The 23,359-nt window shown below is 35.0% G+C and overlaps 1 protein-coding gene across 3 annotated transcripts in view; it reads left to right on the forward strand.

Annotated features, from left to right (window-relative positions):
- The window catches only part of CDC14A (cell division cycle 14A), a 43,070-nt gene extending 21,114 nt beyond the window's left edge, over window positions 1-21,956 (forward strand). For 2 of the 3 annotated variants that reach the window (XM_088524479.1, XM_088524480.1), the window contains 11 exons: window positions 2,984-3,050; window positions 4,418-4,480; window positions 7,223-7,310; window positions 7,908-8,138; window positions 9,681-9,819; window positions 10,342-10,501; window positions 11,251-11,366; window positions 11,855-11,902; window positions 12,962-13,090; window positions 14,071-14,398; window positions 21,233-21,956. In XM_088524479.1, the coding sequence (XP_088380605.1) occupies window positions 2,984-3,050; window positions 4,418-4,480; window positions 7,223-7,310; window positions 7,908-8,138; window positions 9,681-9,819; window positions 10,342-10,501; window positions 11,251-11,366; window positions 11,855-11,902; window positions 12,962-13,090; window positions 14,071-14,398; window positions 21,233-21,262 (1,399 nt within the window). In that variant the 3' untranslated portion in view covers window positions 21,263-21,956. The remainder of the gene's footprint in view (window positions 1-2,983; window positions 3,051-4,417; window positions 4,481-7,222; window positions 7,311-7,907; window positions 8,139-9,680; window positions 9,820-10,341; window positions 10,502-11,250; window positions 11,367-11,854; window positions 11,903-12,961; window positions 13,091-14,070; window positions 14,399-21,232) is intronic. The other variant, XM_088524481.1, reaches the window with a different exon arrangement.
- The last annotated feature ends 1,403 nt before the right edge of the window (window positions 21,957-23,359 follow it).

The raw sequence follows: 23,359 nt of genomic DNA on the forward strand, positions 1-23,359 counted from the left end.
TACAGTGGATGAATTAGCTGGACACGGGGAAGAAATAACTTACTCTTCCTTGCCTGGTTTTCCAAGATTCTTGGTAGATCAAGAAAACTTTCTCCCTGTCCATTCCAAGACATTTTAGGTTCATGTAGTGTAAAATGGAGCAAGATACAGAGGCTCAAACTGAATCCATCTGTCACTGGAGCTGTCTTGCTACTTTGGGGCTTTCCATCAATCTATACTGTCAGGAAATAAGGTGGTGCTAAGAGGAAGTTTCTGCTCTCTTCATCGCTAGTGTCTTGAGCAGGACTAAAATTATGCTCGTATGCAATGAAAAAATATTCAAATGTCTTAACCCTTCACTTTGTTTTGGAAGGCAATAATTTAAATACTTCGGGCAATCAATTGCTAGTATTGGCTTGATTTATTTCCCCCCCTTCCTTTTTATGAGCCTAGAACTTGAACGCTGTAAGATTTTCCTAGTATAGATCATCTGTTTAAATTGTAATGTAGTGTGGAGTAATATAAGTTACACTGGAAACATAAATATAAGTTTATCAGTGTGTAATGATCAAAGGTTGCAGCTGGATTTAGAAATTGATTAGTTGGATGTCTGAAGTATCTTTCCTTAGGAGAAAAATAGCTTTTAATAGGTAGATGGGGTAGGATGGTTGGATTCATTATGGGACACTGAGGTATGTTTGCATGAAGTGATCACTAGGAAGCAGATCTGGCTTTATCTAGCTCAGTGACCTCAAAAGGCTTTAATCGGCTTAGATCTTCAGCTGCCTTTCATTTAAAGACTGCTTCAGTAAATACTGCTCAGGAGTGGATGAAAATCGGAATACATGCCTTCCCCAGATATGTAAAAGATGGGGGGTGGGAATCTTTTGTTTTATTTTTCATAATGGAAGATATGAGACAAACCAGGAACATAAGGGATTATTCCTGTCTTTGGACCACTTCCATCTTTCTTATGGCTGATTCTGCATCTCTGCAGTGACATCATATAGTCTCTTGAAGACTTTGTATTGTGTCTTCTTAATTCCACATAATAAATGCTAATTCTAATTTAAACATTGATAAATACTTCTTTCCTATTATAAAACTAAGTTTTAGATTTTTGCCTCAAACAACTTTGTATTGATTTTTATATTAAAGATATTTTAGCATTGTAGTGTTCAATCTCTAAATGTGACAGTAACTTCAGAGTTAGATTTTAGTTTGTTTTGGGATGGGGTGTCTTACTTGCAAAAGCTGGGGAAGCAAATGATCTTATTATTGAATGTGTTGTATTGAAAGCCTTGTGCAATATTCAGGTCAGCTATAACAGAAATCTGATGTGGGATTTGCAGCTCTGTAATACCAATTCAGATTCATTCTCCATCTGCAGTGCACAGAAATACCCACATTTTTCTTACTTTATATTTAGTTTCAAAATATTATTCAATAACAGCTGGTAAAAATACAGTTTAAAAACCAAGAGGGTAAAGCATTTGGCTAGTACAGGGCTAAAAGGCTACTGAAATGAAGTGTGTGGTTGGTAACAAGTCAGAGCAGCCACGCGGTAAAGCTCTGCAGGAGATGTCTGCATGGGCTCTAATATATCAGTATGAACTGAGGCAACCTCTCTTTTCTCAGCCTGTAGCATTGACTCCGGAGTTAAACAAAAAGGAGGATCCGAATAGCTATTTCTGTCACTAAAACCAACCCCTAGGTCCTCGTGCATGCATGAATAGTTGCAGTAAGATAAAACCGACTCCTCTCTCAAGCCTAAGCACACACATAAATTTTGTACAATGAAATGCTGACTGTGGACAGCTAAACATAAGCTTATACAGGAACAATGTCTCGATTTAATCTCAGTTATACCCAAAATACTGTTTCTCTGAGGTCAGTAAAAATATTTTTTCCTTACAGGACCCTTCCTCATTAAACACTATTCAGTATATTTGGTTTTATCATTGTAAAAAGTGGTTCAGTTGGAATTTATCACATGTTATCAAAGCTAAAAACTAATCTTGCTGATTATTGTTTATTAGTTATTGCTCCAAAATGCTAAAATAGCTGTCTTTAGGAGCAAGGAAATTCATGCTAATGTTCTTCTGCTAATTGACTCCTCAAGTTCCTTTGGTATTCGAGCAGCTGTATAGCTGTATTTCTAGCAGGTTTTTGTGAAGATTAGTTCTAGTTCTGACAGCTGTATGTGGGTGGGTGTTCTTTGTTTGTTTTTTATCCATGCTCTAGAAAAGTAAGATAAAATTGGTAGGAAGAAAGATTGATATACAGAACAATGAAGTAGAGCCAGGTCTTCTGCATTACTTCCTAATTCTTTCTGTTTTTCCACCAAATGCATGAATATTAGGATTCAGAAAATAAGATCAGTGTTTTATAAATATTTAATAAAGCTTCTTAATGGCTTGACATGACTTTTGACATCGTGACATGCAGCATGATGGAAAAGCAGAGATTTCTTTAGGCCACTTAGCTTGGTCACTTACCTTCATCCTGGAGAAGGTTGTCTTTTAGATATTCTGGAGCTTTTCTGCCTTGTGTTTAACAAAGAATTGGAACAGTTACTGACTAAATTCTCTCTAAAGAAAAATATTTGAGGAGTATTTTACTCAAGTAGATCATTTAAAACATTCAGGAAATTGGTTTAACTTGATTAAAACGTAGCAGCTGAGGAAGTTTTGCTTTATCATGACTTCTGTGCAGCTGAGGCTGCAGAGCTCCCTGTTTGAGAGCAGGATAGCTTGGTACAGAGCTGTGCTGTCAGCTGGGGTAGCAGCAAGTGCTTAAATCCATGTGCAGTATCTAAGGCATTTGCACTGAGTTGCAACCTCTCTAGGTTAGGGATTTATCTTAGGTGAGTGTAGAGATGTCTTCTTTGAAACTTAATTCATAGGACTCTAATGGAATTGAATAACTTTAATAATATACTGTGTGCTTTCTTTCTCTGACTTACTAAAAATAATGCTTTGTATGTTTTATTTGTATCAAATAGGGATGCTTCATTTGGGAACTGCACATACAATCTCACGATCTTGGACTGTTTACAGGGAATAAATAAGGTAATGACACTTTTGCTGAGCCAAACAGGTTTAAGTTAGCTATTAAAATAATGAAGCAAAATAAAATACATACCGAAATCTGCATTCTAAGCAGGATGTATGTGAATAACTAGTATATAGCTAATAACTAGCTGCCCTGAGGTCTAAGTTACTGAGACCTCTCTTTTGAGTAGTGACAGTGGAGGAAGTGGCATTTTACCTAGCTGGCATGGATCTCCTGCTGATTTCCAAAGTTCACCTGCCACATTATAACGTGCAGACGCATGTGTCCTGCTGGGGTGGGACTCGTAGGGCAGCAGGGCAAGATAACGCAGCAGACCTGCTAATAAAGAGTTTTTAAACATTGATGGTGGGGAGTAACATAGGTTAATACCTTTGTCTATCTCACCTGAGGTTATTGTGATTTAACCTGAGCACTGTTTTCATGTAGCTCTGGCCCCTACTTGGCCTCATATTTTTAGGTGTTTGATACACTAATTTTTACAAAATTGCTTAAAAAAGGGAAACTCTTTGCTCTTTGAGTAGCAAAAAGTGGCGATTTTTAATGTTATATGAAATGATAGGTGTGTGGTCTGTTTTTAGCACACCCAATCCCACAATGTTGTGCAATATCCGTCCTTCTCAGAATGTGGCAGATTGATGTAAATATATGCTGCAGGAATTTACTTGACCTTGTCTATAGAAGAAACCTGTGCAGTTCATAACTTACACAATTTAGTTTTTAATAGGGTATTATGTGCAAATATTTAGTTAAGGTTGTTATATTTAATAGTACAGTAATCAAGTACGATACATAATTTTCTTTCAGTTCTTTGTTAATCTCTTAAATCATGTTAGTTTCATTCTATTGACAGGTTGTGTTAGAAAGTATTAATGAGAAACTACAAGATATTGGCTATATGTAGTACTGTAATCTTATGTCATTTTGCCTGAATATTATGATGATAAAATCTGAATATCATATTTCAGTATAAGAAACTAATTCTCTGTTGTATGGCCAACTGCATTAAAGTGTATTCAGCATTTTAAAGCAAAGAAGATTGAGTATACAGCAAAAAGGGAATTGCTTTTAACTTTTATAATATGCCTTGTAGAAAGCACATTGAGAGGAGAGTGAATTTTATGACTTAAGTAATAGGCTGCAATCTTATGCCCCATCATAACATCTTTATGGAGGAGTAATAAGGAAACTGAGATGCTTTATTGCCGTTGTCGTCTTTTGTTGTCTGTGTATGTCTCTGTGTAAAATTTAATGTTGTCTTAATGTTTGTACCTGTAGTTATTTAGTTTTGATTCTCAAGATCAGTATTATAAAATGGGATTATATGTCATACCTAAAGATAAACTGATGCCTTGTTACCTTTTAGGCCTTGCAGCATGGATTTTTTGACTTTAAGACATTTGATGTGGATGAGTATGAACACTATGAGGTTTGTACATCTAGTATTGAACTAAATGTTTTGGTTTACCTAAAATGAGTTGGAATATCCAGTATCCCACAACCTAAAACATACTGGAAAAACATTGTAATTCAAGTAAAAACTAGTGTTCATATATAATGTATGCACACAACAGCACTTTTTTCTTGGTTACATATTCCTAATAGTTTAAATACTAACATCTCAAGATGTGTACATGAAAGATGAGTATCTAAATTCTGGCTGCTTAAGTGCCTTCACACTGTAATGAAATCAAGCTCTCTTCCTTCTAGCCTTTCTGATTTATGATGACTCAAAAAACCTCAGTGTCATGACTCAAAATCTCTTAGCTGATCTACAGAATAGCATAGCTGCTTCAAGGCTTGCATAGCTGCTTCTGAAGGTGCTGTTAGTCTCAAATATAAAACAACTTTTTTGATGGTAGCCACATAGACTCAGCAGTTTGAGCTCTTTTAGTAGCATTATTTGGAGATTATAGTAGTGAAAATACATCCAAAATGTCTTGCTGATGGAGTCCCCAAAAGCTGACAGCAGTTGTCTGTTGTTCTGCCAGCCTTGTCAAAATTTAAGAGCAAAAGCTCTGTGTGTATCTAGGGCCATGTTCTGTAACTTGTGCAGACCTAAACCCTTTAAGTTGTCCTGCCTCTATTCTAGCAGCAGGTGATTGCTTCAAGCTCTGTTGCTGCAGAGAATCTTTAAACCAGCCCTGTGCTGCGCTGGGATCTGGGCTGTGGCCAGAGAAAGTCCCTGGCTCGGTAGGTGTTTGCATCTCTGGTCTGGAAGAGCTGCATGGTCTTTCCCCACCATTTCTCCACCTCAAAGGAAGGAAAAGGTTTATAGATGCAGAAATAACTTTATAGTTGTCTTGAAATTTTTTTGGTACTCCTAGAAATCCTTGTAATTGCACTGGTAAGCAAGAAGGATACACAGAGTAGATATGTATTATTTGAATATGTAGTAAATATTGTCTTTTGAAAGATTAATTTTTTTTAATTGTAACCATTATTCTTCCCCCACTCCCTTCTCTTTTGGTATTTTCAGGAAGCTTGGAAATGATTAAAACAAATTTATTTCATTAACCTGGAAATGTCAGTTTTTAAATTTGTCACTTTAAGTTGAATGTATCAACCAAGCAAGTTTTAGGAATACTTGTTCTAAATGTCTAGATAGCAGACAGTTTTAGTAGACAGTTCTGATTTTTACACACTGAACCACCCATTTCACACTTGTATCACTTAAGTATACACAGCTGTGGGACATGCTTTATAAATGCTGAAGAAAGAGGGGAAGACCATGAGAGAAATGGGAAAAACATAATTTACAGCACAGAAATTTATACTGTAATTATTGATTGCAATAGATGCACTTGAACATACAACTCAATATATTAGCACCTCCCCTCCCACTCTAATGAAAGTCCTATTTAATTATTTGAGATAGGTTTCTAGATATGCTAATGGTCCATGGTGGTTAGACTGAGAAGTCTGTTCTCTGCCTTCCAGACACATACTGATTAGTTTTGTATGTTTAGTTATGTCCTCTGCTATAGTACTAAAGCTGTAAATGTCCCAGGGTTTCCTGTATTAGGCTTTTCAATTTATAGTTAGCAAAGAGCTGTGTAAGAGTTAAGGGAGCAAGCTAAAGAAAACTCCAGTTTCATATTTATAGTTCAGCTGAGGCAGCTAATTCTCCTTTTGCTGGATTAGATGCAAAATATTTTCTCAGTGTGTCTGTCTGTATTTTTTAAGTTATGTTACTTATACACAAGACTGAATGTATATTGTTCAGATAGGATAAAAATTAAATTATCACAATAACTTGTGTAAATATAAACAAGTTATACAACTGGTAATAAAAAAGTACTTTTTAACTTACTGAACAGGACTTTCAGTAGAATGGGAGGGGAGGTGCTAATATATTGAGCTTGCAGTCGCCAGTACAAGCTTGGGGAATTTGGGTTTGTTTTTTCTTTTCCTTTTTCTGCCTTGGCAGCATAAGTCAGGTCACTGCTCCTTACGCAAGTGCTGTCTGAGGATGTTGGGAACAAGCCTAATGGGGATAGTTGGCAAAAAGCTGATGAACTGACTACAGTGATGTCCATTATCAGAACCCTTTGCTCATTAGGGTGCTCCTGCTGAGAACTAAAAACACCAAGCTTGCTAATGCAGGAGAGCCAAGTGCCATGTCCTTAAATGTCACGTTGAGAGTACGTTGCCAAACAAGGAATGAACATGCTTCATGTGAAAACAAACAATAAAAAACTTCCTGTCTTTTAATTTGATTTATATGTATGTTTTTGTGATTACTAAGCCAAGCTGCAAACTTGCTTCTACACAGAAATTATAATTGTTTTGAAGGCTAGTCAGTCTCAATTTTTTTATTGACAAGGTTTTCTTTTTGTAAGCCAGTAGATTTTTCCAGGCTCTTTGCTAAAGCACGTAGGAACACTGGTGTTTGCCAGTGCTGTTATGAGTAGGTGCCTTAATCCTGAATGCTCTAAGGGAGAAATATCTTTTTGCTTTTGAAAATCTTAGCAAAGATGAGGACTTGGAGTGGGGAGGGTTGCCGGAGTTTTTTGGGAAATAACTTATGGTGAGTTAGCTTCTTCCATATGTATTACATCTAAAATGCTTTTTTTTAATGTGCTTAATACTTTTTTAAAGTTAATAACTTCAATTTTTAGGATATTAAAATATTTTTCTTTTCTCTTTCTCTCTCCTGAATCTTTCCTAGCGAGTAGAAAATGGTGACTTCAACTGGATTGTTCCAGCAAAATTTTTAGCATTTAGTGGACCACACCCAAAAAGCAAAATTGAAAATGGTACGTTGCGGTGTGCTAGTATGCATCTTAATATTATTCTTCAGTCTTGTTTTCAATATGTTAAATATTTATAGCAAATAAGCAAAAGTAGGCAATGACCTAGGGAAAGTTTGTTCTTCAAAAATGATTGTGCAGTGACTATTTTATATAGAATCATAGAGCTTAATCCCAGAGTTTTCCCCGAACAGTCCTTGACATCCTATCAGGGACAAAGTGCCTGAGAAACATAGGTCCAGACCACTGATGTGACAAATATGCAGAGCTGAAGATGTTCCTTGTTTTTTTTTTTAAAAAAAAAAAAAAAAAATGGTAAGAGTCTTGTAACAAAGCTGCATGCGGTGAACTAAGCAGGTTACAGTATAGTGCTTCAAATGTATTGTGCTTTATTTGTTTATTTTTATGCTGGTCTTTATGACAGCATTTTGTAGACAATTTATATGTTTTGTTTTAAATATCTGTGTATTGTTTTGAATAAGATAGTAAAGCATTTGTAGTATTAGAATGCTTTAAGAGTTTTTAAAATATTTGGGGAGGGATTTTGGTAATTACATGAAATGTTATATTTGTATTAAGAAGTTTTACTTTATTTTTTTATAGGCTATCCTCTTCATGCACCTGAAGCCTACTTTCCTTATTTCAAGAAACATAATGTCACGTCAATCATAAGGCTAAACAAAAAAATCTATGAAGCAAAACGCTTTATTGATGGAGGTTTTGAGCATTTTGACCTGTTCTTCATAGATGGAAGCACACCCAGTGACAGTATAGTGCAGAGGTTCTTGAATATCTGTGAGAATGCTGAGGGTGCTATTGCTGTGCATTGTAAAGGTATGTTCACTGACTTTCTCAGGTTGAAGTTATTTCGGGGGGGAAAAAAATTGAAAAAGCATCGTGGTTTTAAAAGTAATATTGCTTTACAATATATGACTAAATGTATAACAAATACTTGATATTTTAACAAACATATTAAATTTTTTAGCCCTATGCCCTTCTCCTCAAAGAGATCGCATGTGACGATCTGTTGTTCGCTGTTTCTTTTTCTTAATTCCATGTAATGGTGTGGGTTTTAGTTGATAGAAATTTCTCTTGCATTATGGTTTCACAGCTAACATTTTAATAATCGGCTAGGAAATGCTGAAGACTAGAAGATTTTCTTCATGCTTTTACATTTTCCTGTTCATGATTACCACATTTCAAGCTAATGTGTAGTGTGATGCCAATGTTTTAAACTCGCCTGTTTCAGAAAATATGCAAACATTCTTAGCCAACGATGGATAACAAAAAAGCTCCGAAGAGTTCAGCTTACTGTAATAGAATTGTGTAAGGGCATTGTAGAGACAAATGGTTTGCTGATCTGAAACAGGAGTAGTGCTATTCATTCACCATTTCTTCTCTGGAGAAGAATGATGTTCTAATGTAAATCTATCAAATCTAAGTAAGACAATTTACTAACAAGATTTTAGTGCAGCTAGAATCCCAAACTTTTGATATTGAGATGGCTGTTTGCTATTTGACGTAATCGTAACTTAAATTACAGATTTGCCACAATAGTCTTGTACTCTTGTTACAAAAGTATTTTAGGCACAACTTCTGCACTGTAAATCAATTTTCCAAAGAGCAAATACAAAAGTTTCCGAGGTTTAATGCAAACGGCTGCTATAGAAGATTTGTACATTAGCGGGAACTTGCAGGGAAGAACAGATGTCTTATAAATATATGCAAGTGGTAGACGTTGCCTGTAATTTTCATACCTGGATATGTACTTAGCAGAGCACAGCTTTTTAGTAATCTATCTGCAAGCTGCGTTCATTTTTGTATTAAAAAGAAAAACAAAAAATGAAAAAAAAATGAAAAAAAAAAACGAAAAAAATCCAAACCAGATCTCTGAGAGTACTGCTGCTGACATAATTTTATATGCTGGTTAATATTTATTGCTGTTTATATAGAAAACACTGAATAGTCACACAAGTTCTCTCATTTACACCAAATCTGATACAAAAAAGGGAAGCAGTAAGACAGTAAAACATGCACATGTATTTCCTCATATTTGAGTTTTGCATTGGAAATTATCGATGTTGGCCGTTGTACGTGGGTTCTTTGATTTGCTTTGTTACTACATTTGCAAATATGAAACTCTTATCCAGTATTTCCACAGCTTTAATGTGAAGCTTACGTTTTTTTAAGTAGAATTACATAAAGGTGATCACTCTTGTGCGTTTTCTTAAACTCCACTAACTTCTGATGCCTTCTCATAAGCCATAATGAAACTGAATTTGATAATTATGAACTCATGATTTTGTGTGTGGTTATGTAACATGAAAATAACATGTAACGTGCATGAATTTTGTGTCCGAATATGTGTGTCTGTAGCTGGCCTAGGGAGAACGGGAACGCTGATTGCCTGCTACATAATGAAGCACTACAGGTTCACACACGCTGAAGCCATTGCTTGGATAAGAATATGCCGACCAGGCTCTATTATAGGTCCACAGCAACATTTCTTGGAAGAGTATGTATACCCTGTTTGTTGCTAAAAATCAACTGTTTCTTTACATCTATCTTCATCTTAAGCTATTTATAGGATAGCAATTGTAGTAATTAAATGATGGCCATTTTTGCCATCTGTCTGAGGGATATAATCTGTTTCCTGAAAGCTGATGTTTTACTCCTGTTGCGCTTCACCTGACTATGACCAGCTCCACTGTGCAGGTCAGCTGCAACTTCTCTGCCCAGTGTCTCTGTATACAAAACTCATGCTGCCAGTAATGTACTGCACAGCACCACAGCATTTATTCTACTCATTTAATGTGTGTTATTGTTTTGTGTGCATTTTTAATATTTATTTTAAGGTTGGTGATCCTTTTACCATTCAAAATGATACTTTTTTGTGATATTCCTGCAGATTTTACTTTCTCCACTGAAGAAGAGATACAAATAGTTCAAATGGTGGCAATCTAAAAGGGTGGTGTATTCCTATTGTTTTTATCTGTGTACAAATGTACTGATATAACTTAGTTTTCCTCTCTGACAGGAAGCAAGCAACGTTGTGGCTGCAGGGAGACCTCATCCGATCAAAACAGAAACAACGTGTAGTTGATGATGGAAACATGAACAGAGTTCTCTGTGGTTTGGATGACATTTCAATCAGTGGCAGCTTTAATAAAGTACAGGAGTTGGATCAATATGGGGAGGTAAGTTCTCAAAGGAAAAATTTCACCCAAGCAGAGATGTGCAGAGATGATTTTTTATGTATGTGAGTGTCTGTATATGTATATTAAAAAAAAAAAAAAAACTATGGATCACTTTTAGTTTTTTCTTGTTAGAATTATATTTGTATTGGACTGCTTTTTCACAGCTAAACTGTTCCATTTTTCTTTTTGAAGAATCGGTCTTAATTAGAACAAATCTCAAAAAAAAATGTTTCACAAAATTCAGCAGGTTTGCAATATTTCCAATAATTTCTTCAGGGTTTTCAAGTACTTATGGGAGAGCGGAGGAAAAAGAAAATCAGTTCCCCCTCCCCCCCCAGTTAGTAGTTTAGGAAAGTATTGTTTTAGCTCCTGTTGCAGAATGTAGACTGTTAACTAATTTTTTTTCCTTATGCATATGACAAAATCGCATGCTACTCTTACCTTCGTTATTAACAATCTTAAAAATAGTGATGTAATACAGAGTTGAAGTTTCATAAAAACATAATTAAGAAAAATATATGTATATATATTTGTATATATTGGAGAATGGATTCTGCAAAAGGCATCTGTGAGTACAAGCTGACATTAACTTCACTGGAGCTAAGCAAAGGCAGGATGCTATCCAAACAAGTGTAAAAGATTATGATTAACTTTTAAGTATTAATCTTTGCACTCACAGATACTGTTTTGAAACTGTGATGTGCGCTTATGTATTCTGTATTTTTCTTTGCATATTTGGCATTTTCCAGAATGATTCTGTAGACCAAGCAGATATGGAAGCTAAGAATGGCATGACACAGGGAGATAAACTTCGTGCCTTAAAAAGTCGGAGACAGCCACGTTCTGCTACAACTGGAGCTCTCAGGTAATTTGCAGTTCTAAATTCAGTCTGTCCTATCTAGTCTTTAACTAGTGTATGGTCTTGTTTTAAGGACGTTGTACATTCTTAGTAGTGGTAGAAATTTATATGTTGCACATTTATTAATTTATTTCCCATCTTCCTCCGTAGGATAATGAGTTATTTACCAGTAAAAGTAGAAAAATCTCACTCTTCAGAGCTGTCTTTGTCTAGCATTTTATAACTTATGTCCTAACAAAATATTCTTCAGGGACCTTGCTTATGTTTTTGAAAATATTTTTCTATATTTTTATATAAATCTTGAATCTTTCAAGAACGTTAAAAATGGAAAGTCCAAAAATAAACCTGAAGTACCTTTACTTAATTTGAAAAAGATTGTTGATGATTTTTAAATTTTTCTCTTGAATTTCGTAATTTTAAACCTGATGAGATGTACACATATATACTTTGAAAAAAGTTATCATGTACTCAACTAAATTTATGTTTTTTTTTAGGCTGGAAGAAATGAAACTGCACACCAGGTCAATATCGCAGCCTTTCAGGTATTAACTTGAAATAAATCATCCAGTATATTTAATAATTATTTTCAATGCATACCATTCTAGTTGTAAACTGTCAGCACTGGTGTTGTATCCATTCAGATGGACTGATTAGCAGCTTCAGAATGCTTCTTAAAAGTGGCAGGAAACAATTTTGATTTAGTGTAGAAAGTGTGACATAAGAGCTGTATGAATAGTGTCTATTTTCTGTAACTAATGGACTCTTTATCACTGAATTTAAAATAAAATATGAAAGAGCATTTTATGAATATAAATATTTTAATATGAAAGCACGTTACAATTAGTTTTATTGCAACATGTATTTTTTAGATGGATTATACAGAAGTCTGAATTGGAAGACTTCTGTTTACCCTGTTTGAGGACAGAATTACATCTATCTCTGCCCAGTATCATTCCTTCTGTGCTTGTAGTTAGTCTCATAGCCAAGGTCTTTCATCCCTAAGAGCTGATAATAACATTCCACTCTAAGGATTGAGAGAATTTCACATTACTGCTAAGCTATTAGTTTATTATTGATAAGGTATTATTTCTACACTAGTTTCTTAGCTTAAACACCTATGAATGTCTATTTTGTGGAGTATTCCAGTGTTCCATACTTAAATCTCCAAGAAAATATGAAGAATTTAGTCATTGAGTCACCTGTTAGAGCTGTTTTATGCAACTTGAAAAAATTTTAGTGCTGTCATTTGAAAAGGGGAATGTTTTTCATTTCATGAAAGTTAAAGAATTTCTCATACATGCATAATAAGCACAAGAACCATTCTTTTTCATATTAAATTTTAAAAAAAGAAAATGCACATGAACATAAAAAAAAAAATTACCCAATGAAGTTGGGAAGTAGCCCATAATTGTGTAATACAATATAGCAAGAAGAAAAAATGGGAAGAGGATAATAAAAAAAGTTCACTTGGGACATAAGATTCCCCCTTCTGAATGTTAAGATTCATAGACTATATGTTTGAGGTGTATATTTCAATTATAATAATCTTGCTTCTCATTAAAAGTCTGCTTTTTTTTAAAAAAAAAAAAAAATCTTTTTAGACTGAATACTTCAGGTAGTACAGAAGGATCGATGTCTCCTCTGAAGGCCTCCAGAGTGATGGCAGCTATTTCACCTTCTGCAAAAAGAATTCACAGAACATCCACACCCTCAGGCTCGAATCTTAAAAGGTTTTTGTTTTCCTTTTTCCATTGGGGTACAAATACTTACCATATAGTATAATGTTTTTCAGTATGTTTCAGATCTATGGAGTGGTTGCTGCGCCTAGTTGTAGGGCAGCTTATATTTGCTTACAGAATGATTTGCTATTCTAACAGTTAAAGGTTAGCTTTTGCAGATCAAAAAGAAAGCTACTGGTATAAAACTTGCAGGAGATTATTTCAATTTAGAAATAGTATTATCTTGTTGATGTTTTTTGTTTATGTTTTTTAACTCATTGGAGTTTATAGACTTGTAAGAATACTTACAAAATTTCTATATGCTATTAATCCCAAAAGAATACTGAGTTGTAACTAATGATTTCTATGAACCTTAGACATATTGGTATTTAATTCTACTTTTACTGCTGTACCAACTAATTGTGGATGCTCAGTAAAACTGATTTTTTAATAACTTTTGGATACAAACATTTACTTGGAGAAAATAATTATTTAGACATCCTATTTTATTCTTCATTACCTGAAGTCTAATCTTATGTTATGGCTTTTAAGCAACAGAAGTTCCCAAATGTCTCATAGATAATGTCTCATAGAATGCTTAAGGCTGGAAGGGACCTCTAGAGGTCATCTAGTCCAACCCCCTGCACACACAGGGTCACCTAGAGCCCGTGGCACAGGACATGTTCACAAATCTCAGGTGTGGGTCACGTGCTGCCTGTACCTTTAATACCATGTCTGTCACGTGTGCAGGGTTGGACACAGGTAGAAGCTGGCAGTGATAGTACTTGAATATGCCAAGTTTGGGAACTCCTGACACAGAATTCTGGTTTTTGTTATTTGAGAGAGGGAAAGGTGAAGGTGTGTGCAAACATTAGGTATTTCAGAATGGTCCATGTGATTCCCCCTAATGTCTTCTGAATTGTCTGTTAAATTTTCATGTATCTATACATACGTTGTGTGTATCTCTTTCCCCACATGTGTTTTCCATTCAGCGTTTCCATAAACTCCAGACTAGCCAGTTCTCTAGGGAACCTGTGTGCTGCTTCAGATGATGATGAGAGCAAAATGACATCATCGTCCTCTAGGACAGGTTTTTCTGTAAGCCAAATCTCCAGCCACTTGAATGGCAGCTTGCAGCTGCCTCTCAGAAATAACCGTGAACTGAACAACAACTTGTACAACAGAAGCAGCAGTAGTGGCAACAACCCGGGCAGCCAAGCCAGTCCTCACAGCACCGTGGCAGATGAGTACAGCAGCTATCAACCCTCCTTTGTGGGGCTTGCAACTCCTCCAGCACGATACCTGAGTCGATCAATTCCTGTAAGTTCACAGACACAAAAGCCCTTTCAGGCATCTGACCAGTACTTACATTCCTTGCTTCTGCAAGAAAAGCTGTCACCCAAAACTTGTAACCCACCACAACTTCCTGACCTCTTTCTGACCTAACAGCACCTTTATCTGTTACTTTAAGTAACTATCATTTCAGCAGCTTTTTTTTTCTGCCTCTTTCAAGCTTCTAGATCATGGAGGTTTTGTGCAAATAAATAATTCCTAAAGTTAAACCAACTGTAATTCCTTTTCTCTTTTTTTGCCACCTTTTGCTTTAGACTCTTATTTTACAACATAGTACTTTTATGTTTACTATGTAGCTTAATCTTCATACAGTAACAGTTTTAACTTTTGCATTTGTCATACTAAGTGGAAGATGTTACATTCTGAAAGACAAGGTTCACTTAAAAATTGAGTCCTCTTGACTTGAAATATAGACCTTTTCTCATACTGAATAAAAAGTATTTTAAGGCAATGTATTTCTGATGCTATCATTTTAACTTTGATGTTGCAACTTTGCTTAGAGGTTATTTTGTGCTCGTCTCTCTGTTTAAAAATCTGCATTGAAAAAGCTGCATGGATAGCTTAGTGCCATTTGAAAGTGGATCTGTGCAAAATCCAGAGGACAGACTAGGGAGACTTCAGTTACAAAATAACTTCAGTTGTGGCATGTTGATTTTTAGGATGGGAAAAGGGAGCATATATAAAAGTCAGCTTCTAAAACCAATTTAAAATATCTGGCTATCTAAAGATTTGATATCCTGTTAATTATAAAAATTGCCATAGTTTTCTTTATGTGTTTTCTCAGGAGTTAATCAAACTAGTAAATCTGTTTAGTGGCACTGACGCTTCATATTTTTTAAACTTCTGTTTGTAGTTGCTGAAAAAATAACCATCATATAAGCTAACTTCAGAAATACTATTCTTTTTTTACTTCAGTGCTACTATAGCTACTACATTTTCCTGTAGGCAACTGGAACCTAACTAGAATAAAAAGAATGTGATGCTGTTTAGATGTTCTGTATTGGTTTGGTGGAGACTTTCCCTGGAAAAGTTGAGTTGCTGTGCTAGGCTGTTAGACCTGCAATATCTCTTTAAAATCCTTAATGTTTTCAGAGTGTTTCTTTGCAAATACATTTAGCTTATTCAACACAACGTATCTGCAAATAAATGTTAGGATTCCACAGTTTTTAAAATCAGTGTGCTTTGCACTGTGTTTTAAGTTACGTTTAAATTTAGTTTAAATGGGAGTTTAAAATCATCACCAGTAACTTTTGTTGTGAATGTCTTGAATATTATCTCATCTTTTTACTTTTATGAAATTTTGCCTTAGCTGTTGATTTGACACTTCTTCGTTATGTAGAATTTTTGAGAGAGATTATTTATAATTCAGATTTTTCCAAAGTTTGATGTAAAACCATCCTAGTTATGAGAAATCTGGTTTGAGAGCAGTAGTACAATACTATTTTAAATCAGTTCAGAACACTAATTGGGTTTAATAATTTTGGATGTAGAGATGGGGAGAAAGAAAAATTAAGCCGCACAGTAAGGTGGGTATATTTGAATAGACAGCCATGAATCTCAGCATGGTTTCTGATTCTGAAAAGCCATTTTTATTAGGTGTTCCCATTTTTTCATCCAACATGCTTACAGAAATCTAGTCCTCAGAGGAAGGAGTGATAGAGGCTTTAATGGAGTATATTAGAACCAGAGACGGTTTTGAAATGAAGAGAGAAAATGATTGAGCTCAACAATTAAGTGATAGTGTCTATTCTGCTTCTCCTTCAATGTGTCTCTTATTTGGTATATTTGAACAATAATTCTCTGCGAGGTCCATACACTTTCTCTTCTGTTGTTCCTTGAGTAGTAATTATTGGGGTGTTTTTCCTCACACTTCCATGTTTTAGTTGGTTGAATGTTTTTTGTATAAATATGTGCACCTGCATGCAGAGCCCTAAGGGGAGAGGTGCCCATGTAACTGATGTGACTCAGCTGTGGAAAGCAAGCTGCCACTGTTCACAGTGAGTGGAAGGCTGAGAGTGCCATAATGTAAGCTGCTGGAGAAGCAATAGGCTCATTTCCTCATATATCCAAACCTTAAAAGGGCTATTAAGAATTCATCATTTCTTGTGCCTCTGTCACAGTCCGGGTAACGCACTGAGCTGTTAGCACTGAGTGCAGTTGCAGAGTTTCTACTTGTGATGACAAAGTAGAGATTATTTGATTATCTTATCTGTGCCTGCCCTTTGTCTGACAGGGAGCACATAATTTAGTGGGTAATGCAGATTCTTCTTGATGGTAACCTATTTTGAAGACCGATCACTTTTCTTGGGAGTTTGTTTCACTGGTTGAGTACATTCACACTTAAAATAGTTTTTTAAATCTAAAACTGACTATATCTCTTGCTATTATGTCATTGCTATAATTCTTTATTACATTATATTTTCCTAGTTTGAAATACCTTCATGATGTTCATCCCAACGATGTCTTTTGAAGCTTATTGAGCTCTTTGCATGTTTGACACTTTCTTTGGCTCAGAGATCACTTCGATGGCTTTTCAGCCCTCTGCAGTTTCTGAACATGCTCTTTCAAGCAGCAGATGCAGCAGTCTTAACACCAATCTTTCAGTGCTCTCCTGCTTATAAATCCTGCTATCTCTTGAGTTGGCCTTTTAAGTGTAATGTGCTGTAAGTTCATGGAGAAAAACAAGAGTTCTTGCTATCTATGATGCTATGTCTCATATTAGCTTAATAGCCACCATTCTTTGTTCTTATATGTAGAACTCTGCATTTGCCTATATTAAAACTTTCTTTTTATTGGATTCTATATGCCTTCCAAGGAAGATTGTTTTTTCTTATCACTTCAACCACTGTCATCCAGATATTTTGTTTGTGGCCATTTTTAGCAGTGGTCTTAAACTCGTGAACAAAATCAGAGTAGCACAAGCCTTGGTAGTTCTGGTATGAGTCTGTTACAAGCAGGGCTCTTTATGAAGACTTGCAGCTCAGGGCTTGGTGTGGAGCCAGGCGCAGCGTGGCCAGCCGAGGCTCACCCTGCTGCAGTGGGTGTTTGTGCCGGCCCTGCTGAGGGGCATGCGCTGGAGAAGGAGCCCCACAGGGAGGGCTCTGCCACCTGTGCCCGTGGCTGTTTGCTCTTGCGTCCCACCTCGTCAAGGTGCTCTGGAATTATAGGAATTATCTTCCTGCTTGTTTGAGCACCTGAATCTTATTTTTCAGTTAGATGTGGCACTAACCGCCTGTAATTGTACAGATACTCTATGTAAAGAAAACAATAATCAAAGAACAGTCTTGTACTCTCTTGTGAAGTTCTTCAGGAGTTAACATTAGTGATGCAGGTACTTTTAAAGACTAGTAGGACTGTAACTGTTCATCTCTAATGAATACACTTTAATTTCATTAGTGAGAGGATTGGAACATCTTCATTTTTGTGATGAAGCTATTTTCCCCTCATCCCTACCCCTCCACTGCCCCAAGTTTGAAAGATAAATAATTACTTAGTATTGCAGGGTGTGGAGAGCTGTGTGGTTTTTGTTTGGTGTGTGTGCATGTGTTTTTTTTGTTTGTTTTTTGGTCTGTATTGAAAAATCTTAACATGCCCATTGTTTTCCTGTTCTTCAGTTTTGTCAGGCATATTTTCCCTAATTTTTTTCCTTCGTTGGTATAAGGTTTTACTTCTCATCTGTATTTATTGTATCATCAACATCAGCTGTTATAATGATGAGCCAGATAGCTTGAATTTTTTTATACAACAGCTTGTCATTCTAGCTAATAAATCTTTGAAAATATCCAGTTTCTCAAATTTTCAACTAAAACAATGTCAGCTATAGTTTGCAGAAATACCTGATCAAATATAGGCACATTTAAGGTACTTCTACAATTTTTTATCTTACTTTCACAATAGTTACATCACTAACCATTAAATAGTTACATTACATTACTAAATAAAAGATATTACACTATTAAATAATTACATTGCTAAACATCACTTTAAAAATCTTTACTGAAATGTCTGCATCTACATTGCTTTAAGATGAGTCACCTTATGCTTCTGCAGCTGTCATGGAAACTGGCAAGATGGAAAATTAAAAAAAAAAAGTGTAACAGTATCTTTAAATTCATGTACATAATCTTTATACCTCTAGGATAGTTTTACTTAATAGTGACTTAACATTAGTGAATGCAAAACTACCTTTGCCAAAAAAAGAAAAAACAAACTAGTCTTACTGATCTATAAATCATAATCAAAGGATAGCCTGTATGTAATATATGTGTGTATATATACAGAAATAGTTTCAAATGAATTTCAATATAGACTTTCTCCTTTTTGCCTGTCACTTGTCAGAATATGTAGTTAAGTTTTGTTTAAAATACTAGAAATATTAGAAGTTGTTAATCCTGATTTATTTTAGTTGCTGGCATGTATTGAGTCATTCTTGCCTGCTGCAAAATTCTTGTTGCAGCATATATTTTTGAGAGTGATGCACAGTCAAAAATTTTAAATTCCTTGCAAGTAAAGATGAATGCTTGAATCTAAAAATCATGACATACCACTAGAATTTTGCTATTTGAGAAAGTGCATAAATCCTGTAGGGTTCTGCCTTTTGAGTTAACTTGCAGCTGAGTTGGTCCTGAAGTTAATGCAAGTGCATTCACTTCAAGCCTCTAAACAACCTGTGGCTCTTTTTCCTTTCCAGGAGTCTATCAGTGCCTCCTACAGTACAAGGGAAAAACATACTGATCTCTCCAGTCACTTCAGTGTGCACTTGATGGAACAGTTGGCAATTACTGATGGTTGCAAAATGATCTAATACTCAGTTGTTAGATTAGATGGCTAGTGTTTGGTATAAAATGCAATGTTTGACACTGCATGGAATGCTGTAGGATTAGAAATAGAGATTTTCCTTAAATGCTTTTATTCTTTTTATGGTAATTTGGCAGTAAATTTTCTTTCTTTTAACTTTTGCCTTATTTAAGTTATGTTGAGTACTTGCATGTGACTGTGAAGGAGGCTTGTGGTGTTTGTTTCTAACAAAATGTTCAGAATAGCAAGCAGTAGTTTGAGTCACCACAATCAGGAACCAGGTTTGTAAATATGAAAAGGAGAAAAACACTCTGAGACAAAACAGGCAAAGTTACAGGCTTTGAAACATTTGTCAGTCTTTGTGAACAACATGAAAAGGTGTAAGAGCACAAATTGTTTAATTGCAGAAACCAGAAAAATCCACCTCTATCTTTAATTTTTCACATTTAAAAATTAGTCTCTATCCTTTGCAACAATTCATTTGTTATAGCTGCCATCCTGTTTTTTTTAGTGATGGTACTTTAATGGAAATTATAGATACTGTTTACTCCAGGGGAAAAACAATGCTAATGCTTCTTACACTTAATTTGGCCCATTTCTGCATTTTGAAAAGGCTTTGAAACCGTAAGAAATTATTGCTATGTGGAAAAGAATTAGGGTTAGGCTGAATATATTGTAAAACATATGTTTATCTTAAAAATATCTACCCATCTGTAACAAATCAACAACATGAGCAATCTGGTGTTTTGAGGCAGTCTCTGCTGCATGGATATTTGTTCTTTTTATACGTTGCCCTTAATTTTTCTTCCATATTTGTATATTTCATCCTGTGAGAAGACTAAGGGTTTCTAATAATTTCAGTAATTCCAGTGTAAGTTCCAGAATACTGGATACTTAAGTAGCAATACTTAAGTTACGGTGCAGACTCTCTGGTTACTGCTGCCTGCCATGTGAGGGGTGGCTCCAGAAGTGTATGGTACTTCCTGGTCGTCATTCACCTCTCCCAGCTTGGAATGTAATATTACATTGCAAATCACATGAGCGTGTATCATGAAACTTCCTGCGTTCTTTTGATGTTTATTAATCAATTTCTCTTGGAATTGAGTTTTCAAAGATCTCTTTCAAAGATTGTTTTAACTAGTAAACAGGCATCATTGTTAAAATACACTTTTGAAAATGAGAAAGCCTCAAGGGAATTTCAAGCCCTCATTAATTCATTAATGAGGGGGTATTCCTTCTGGCTCACTCTTCTAATAAACAGCTTGACAAATGCTCTAAGCAAAGCTAACAATTCGGAACTGGAGTGCAGAGAGGAGGGAAATAGTCTTACATGATAGAGTCTTCAGTGGTGATTTTGAGCTTATGAAATAAATCAAGACAGTAGAAGAGATTATGCCTTAACTGCAAAACTCTTAACTGCATTTACTTTCTTTGCTAATCCAGGTTAACCATTATCATCCACAGTTTCACTTCCATTTCTGTTTTCTTAGCACCTATACCTGAAGTTATTTATGTGCCTAATTGTGCTGTCGTTTCTTCCTCAGTGATTAGCTATATCACGTTTCCTGTGTGGATTATCTGAATCAACATGTTGCTGTATGCTCTATTTTTATATCAGTGCTTTCGTTCTTATTGTTCAGGAGAAATGAAAGCACTTCAGTTACAGTAATTGCAATCATACCTTTTCCCAAAGGCTTTGGCATTGTCTGGGTTTTAAAGGATTTGTAAAACTTCCATCAAGAATTTCTAGAAATTAATTTGGATGTGTGTGAGGATACAGAAAAGCTGATGGACTTTACTGTATCCAGTTTTTGAATTACTTGTATTTTATTGCATTCTACATATGCACACAGATTTTCAAATTTCTCCCCCCTCTATTGAACTCTCTTGATTTATTTTTCTTCTGTCTCTTCCTCTGTCCCTTTTGTGTTATTGCAAAATATATATTCTACACAAGTATGACCACTCTGAGTTTTAATCAGTTTCTGTTTCTCCCCTGCACAGTCCCTTCAGTCTGAATATGTTCAGTACTAAAGCCTTGCTGCTTCGGTGAAACCTCTTGAGCTCTTAAAAACCTAAGTCCATCCTGAAGGAGAAGAGTTAAAGGAAAGAAGCTGCTTGAGTCATCTTTGATCCAAGATGGATTAAAATCTTCAACACCAAGACAAAACTTCTTAACAGCCAGAAATTTCTGGTTAATGACTACTACAGCTGCACTGAAGTTGAATTTATGGAAATTACTAGCTTGTGTTATATACAAATTTAAAATTTTAATGCTGAGTCAACTTGAAAATATTTCTAATGAATTTAATACATTTATAACTTGTGTACAGTGTTAAAATATGTATGTATTAAGAGACTATTTTGATAAGCAATATATAATTATGTACAAAATTAGAATATATTTTAATTTAGTGTTCTTCAATTCTTTGCTACCAAAATGCGTATTTTAATGACATTTTAGATCTTTTTCTATAAGATATTGAAAGTTCTTTTTATGAACAGGAAGATGTTTGTCTTGTAGGCCTGTCGTTATTGCTTAAAGCCTAATGTAATTACTCTTTCACTAGTTGGTCTTGTGGTAACTTAACGGAAGTCGAACTAGTGGGAGATTAGTTACTCTATGATGAACTGAAAGCACTTGATACATAGTCCTCTTTCCACTTTCAGCTGCTGATGTCTCGTAAGGAAAATAAAGGGAAAATACATGATTCATTGCAAAGAGAAAGTCAATTAGTTGATCGTTCTTTTATACAATTAACAGTTTTCTAATTTGTCATAAATTGATATTTTAACTTTTCAGTATAGAATGTAAAATCTTGCTGTGCAATATTTGCTGCACCAGCAGAAGACCAAATTTAAACTTGGTAAGAATGTATATGTACAGTGAATTTGGCAGAGTTGCATACTTAGGTACATTAGGTTACAGGTATTTAAGCTCCATTTGGCAGGATGTGTTCAATTTCATTAGCAAAGCAAGCAAGAAGTTAATGTAGAAGTGTGTTAAATATTTTCTCTTCAGAAACTCATTCTTTAATTTGAATGTTATCATGATGGAATCAGTATCATAGATTAGCTTGGGCAGTAGTAAAGATGCTCTTCAACATGTAGTTTAATTGGGTTTGATTAGATATGGAATTCTGCAAGAAAGTGTTGTAGTGAAGTACTAGAGACCACATGCTAATCTTCCAGTTAACAAAAAGAATTTAAACAACCATAAAAACTTGATTTGTCACTATAATTCAAAAACAGAAGAGAATCATTACCCTTAAGTTTTGCCACTATTTTTATAGAAACCTGAAAATGACATTTGATTCAATTGTCTGTTTTCATGCCTAAATATGTGAATGATGTGCACTTGTTCTGTAACTGATGTTAAAGAAAATGGCATTTCAGCTTTGGGAAAAGTTCAGGTCAGAACTGCCCTGCAAAGTTACACTTAAAGTGGTAGTAAATAATACTGAGTGCAGCTATATAAATCACGGAATAAACTTACATGCAATACTGTACTTTATCACAACTGTGTATATGTAATATATACACACACTAAGTAGCATATGTGTGCATATATATACAATATACTGTATATGAATTTTAGGTTAATAGTAAGGTAATTCTACCTCCTACAAAGAATTTTGTCATGTATTTTGTTATAAATAGTTTTCCTTAATAAAAAATACTGTTTTATTTTGAAATGTAGATATGTGCATATATAAACATATATATACAGCTAATTGATAATAAAATGCATATATCAGCCAGATTCCTATCTTGTTTCTTGGCCTTTCTTTCTTACATTTAGCTTTTTATCCCTTAAATGAAGAGTTCCTTTGACTTTTAAAAACTAGCCACTGATGCTTCTAACATGGTTTCACTCTGCTCTATTTTCAGTGAATCTGCTGTGTTGCATTATTATTTTTCCCCAGTTCCTGCCTGGATAAGTCTGGATTGCAATATTTATTTTATAATGAGGTGGATGATGTGTGTATATGTAACTGTTGCATAGTCACTCTAGAGGAATGGCAAAACTAGGAACACAACAGAGTTGCAGATGCACCCTGAATTCTAGTGTCTGTCTGTGTGTGTAAGTACAGAGGAAAACAAGCTTAAAATTTTATCTCTAATCTGTCA

This window comes from Tinamus guttatus, unplaced genomic scaffold, assembly GCF_059628265.1.
Source record: "Tinamus guttatus ecotype Peru unplaced genomic scaffold, ASM5962826v1 Tinamus_guttatus_pri_ptg000211l, whole genome shotgun sequence".
NCBI classification, from domain to species: domain Eukaryota; kingdom Metazoa; phylum Chordata; class Aves; order Tinamiformes; family Tinamidae; genus Tinamus; species Tinamus guttatus.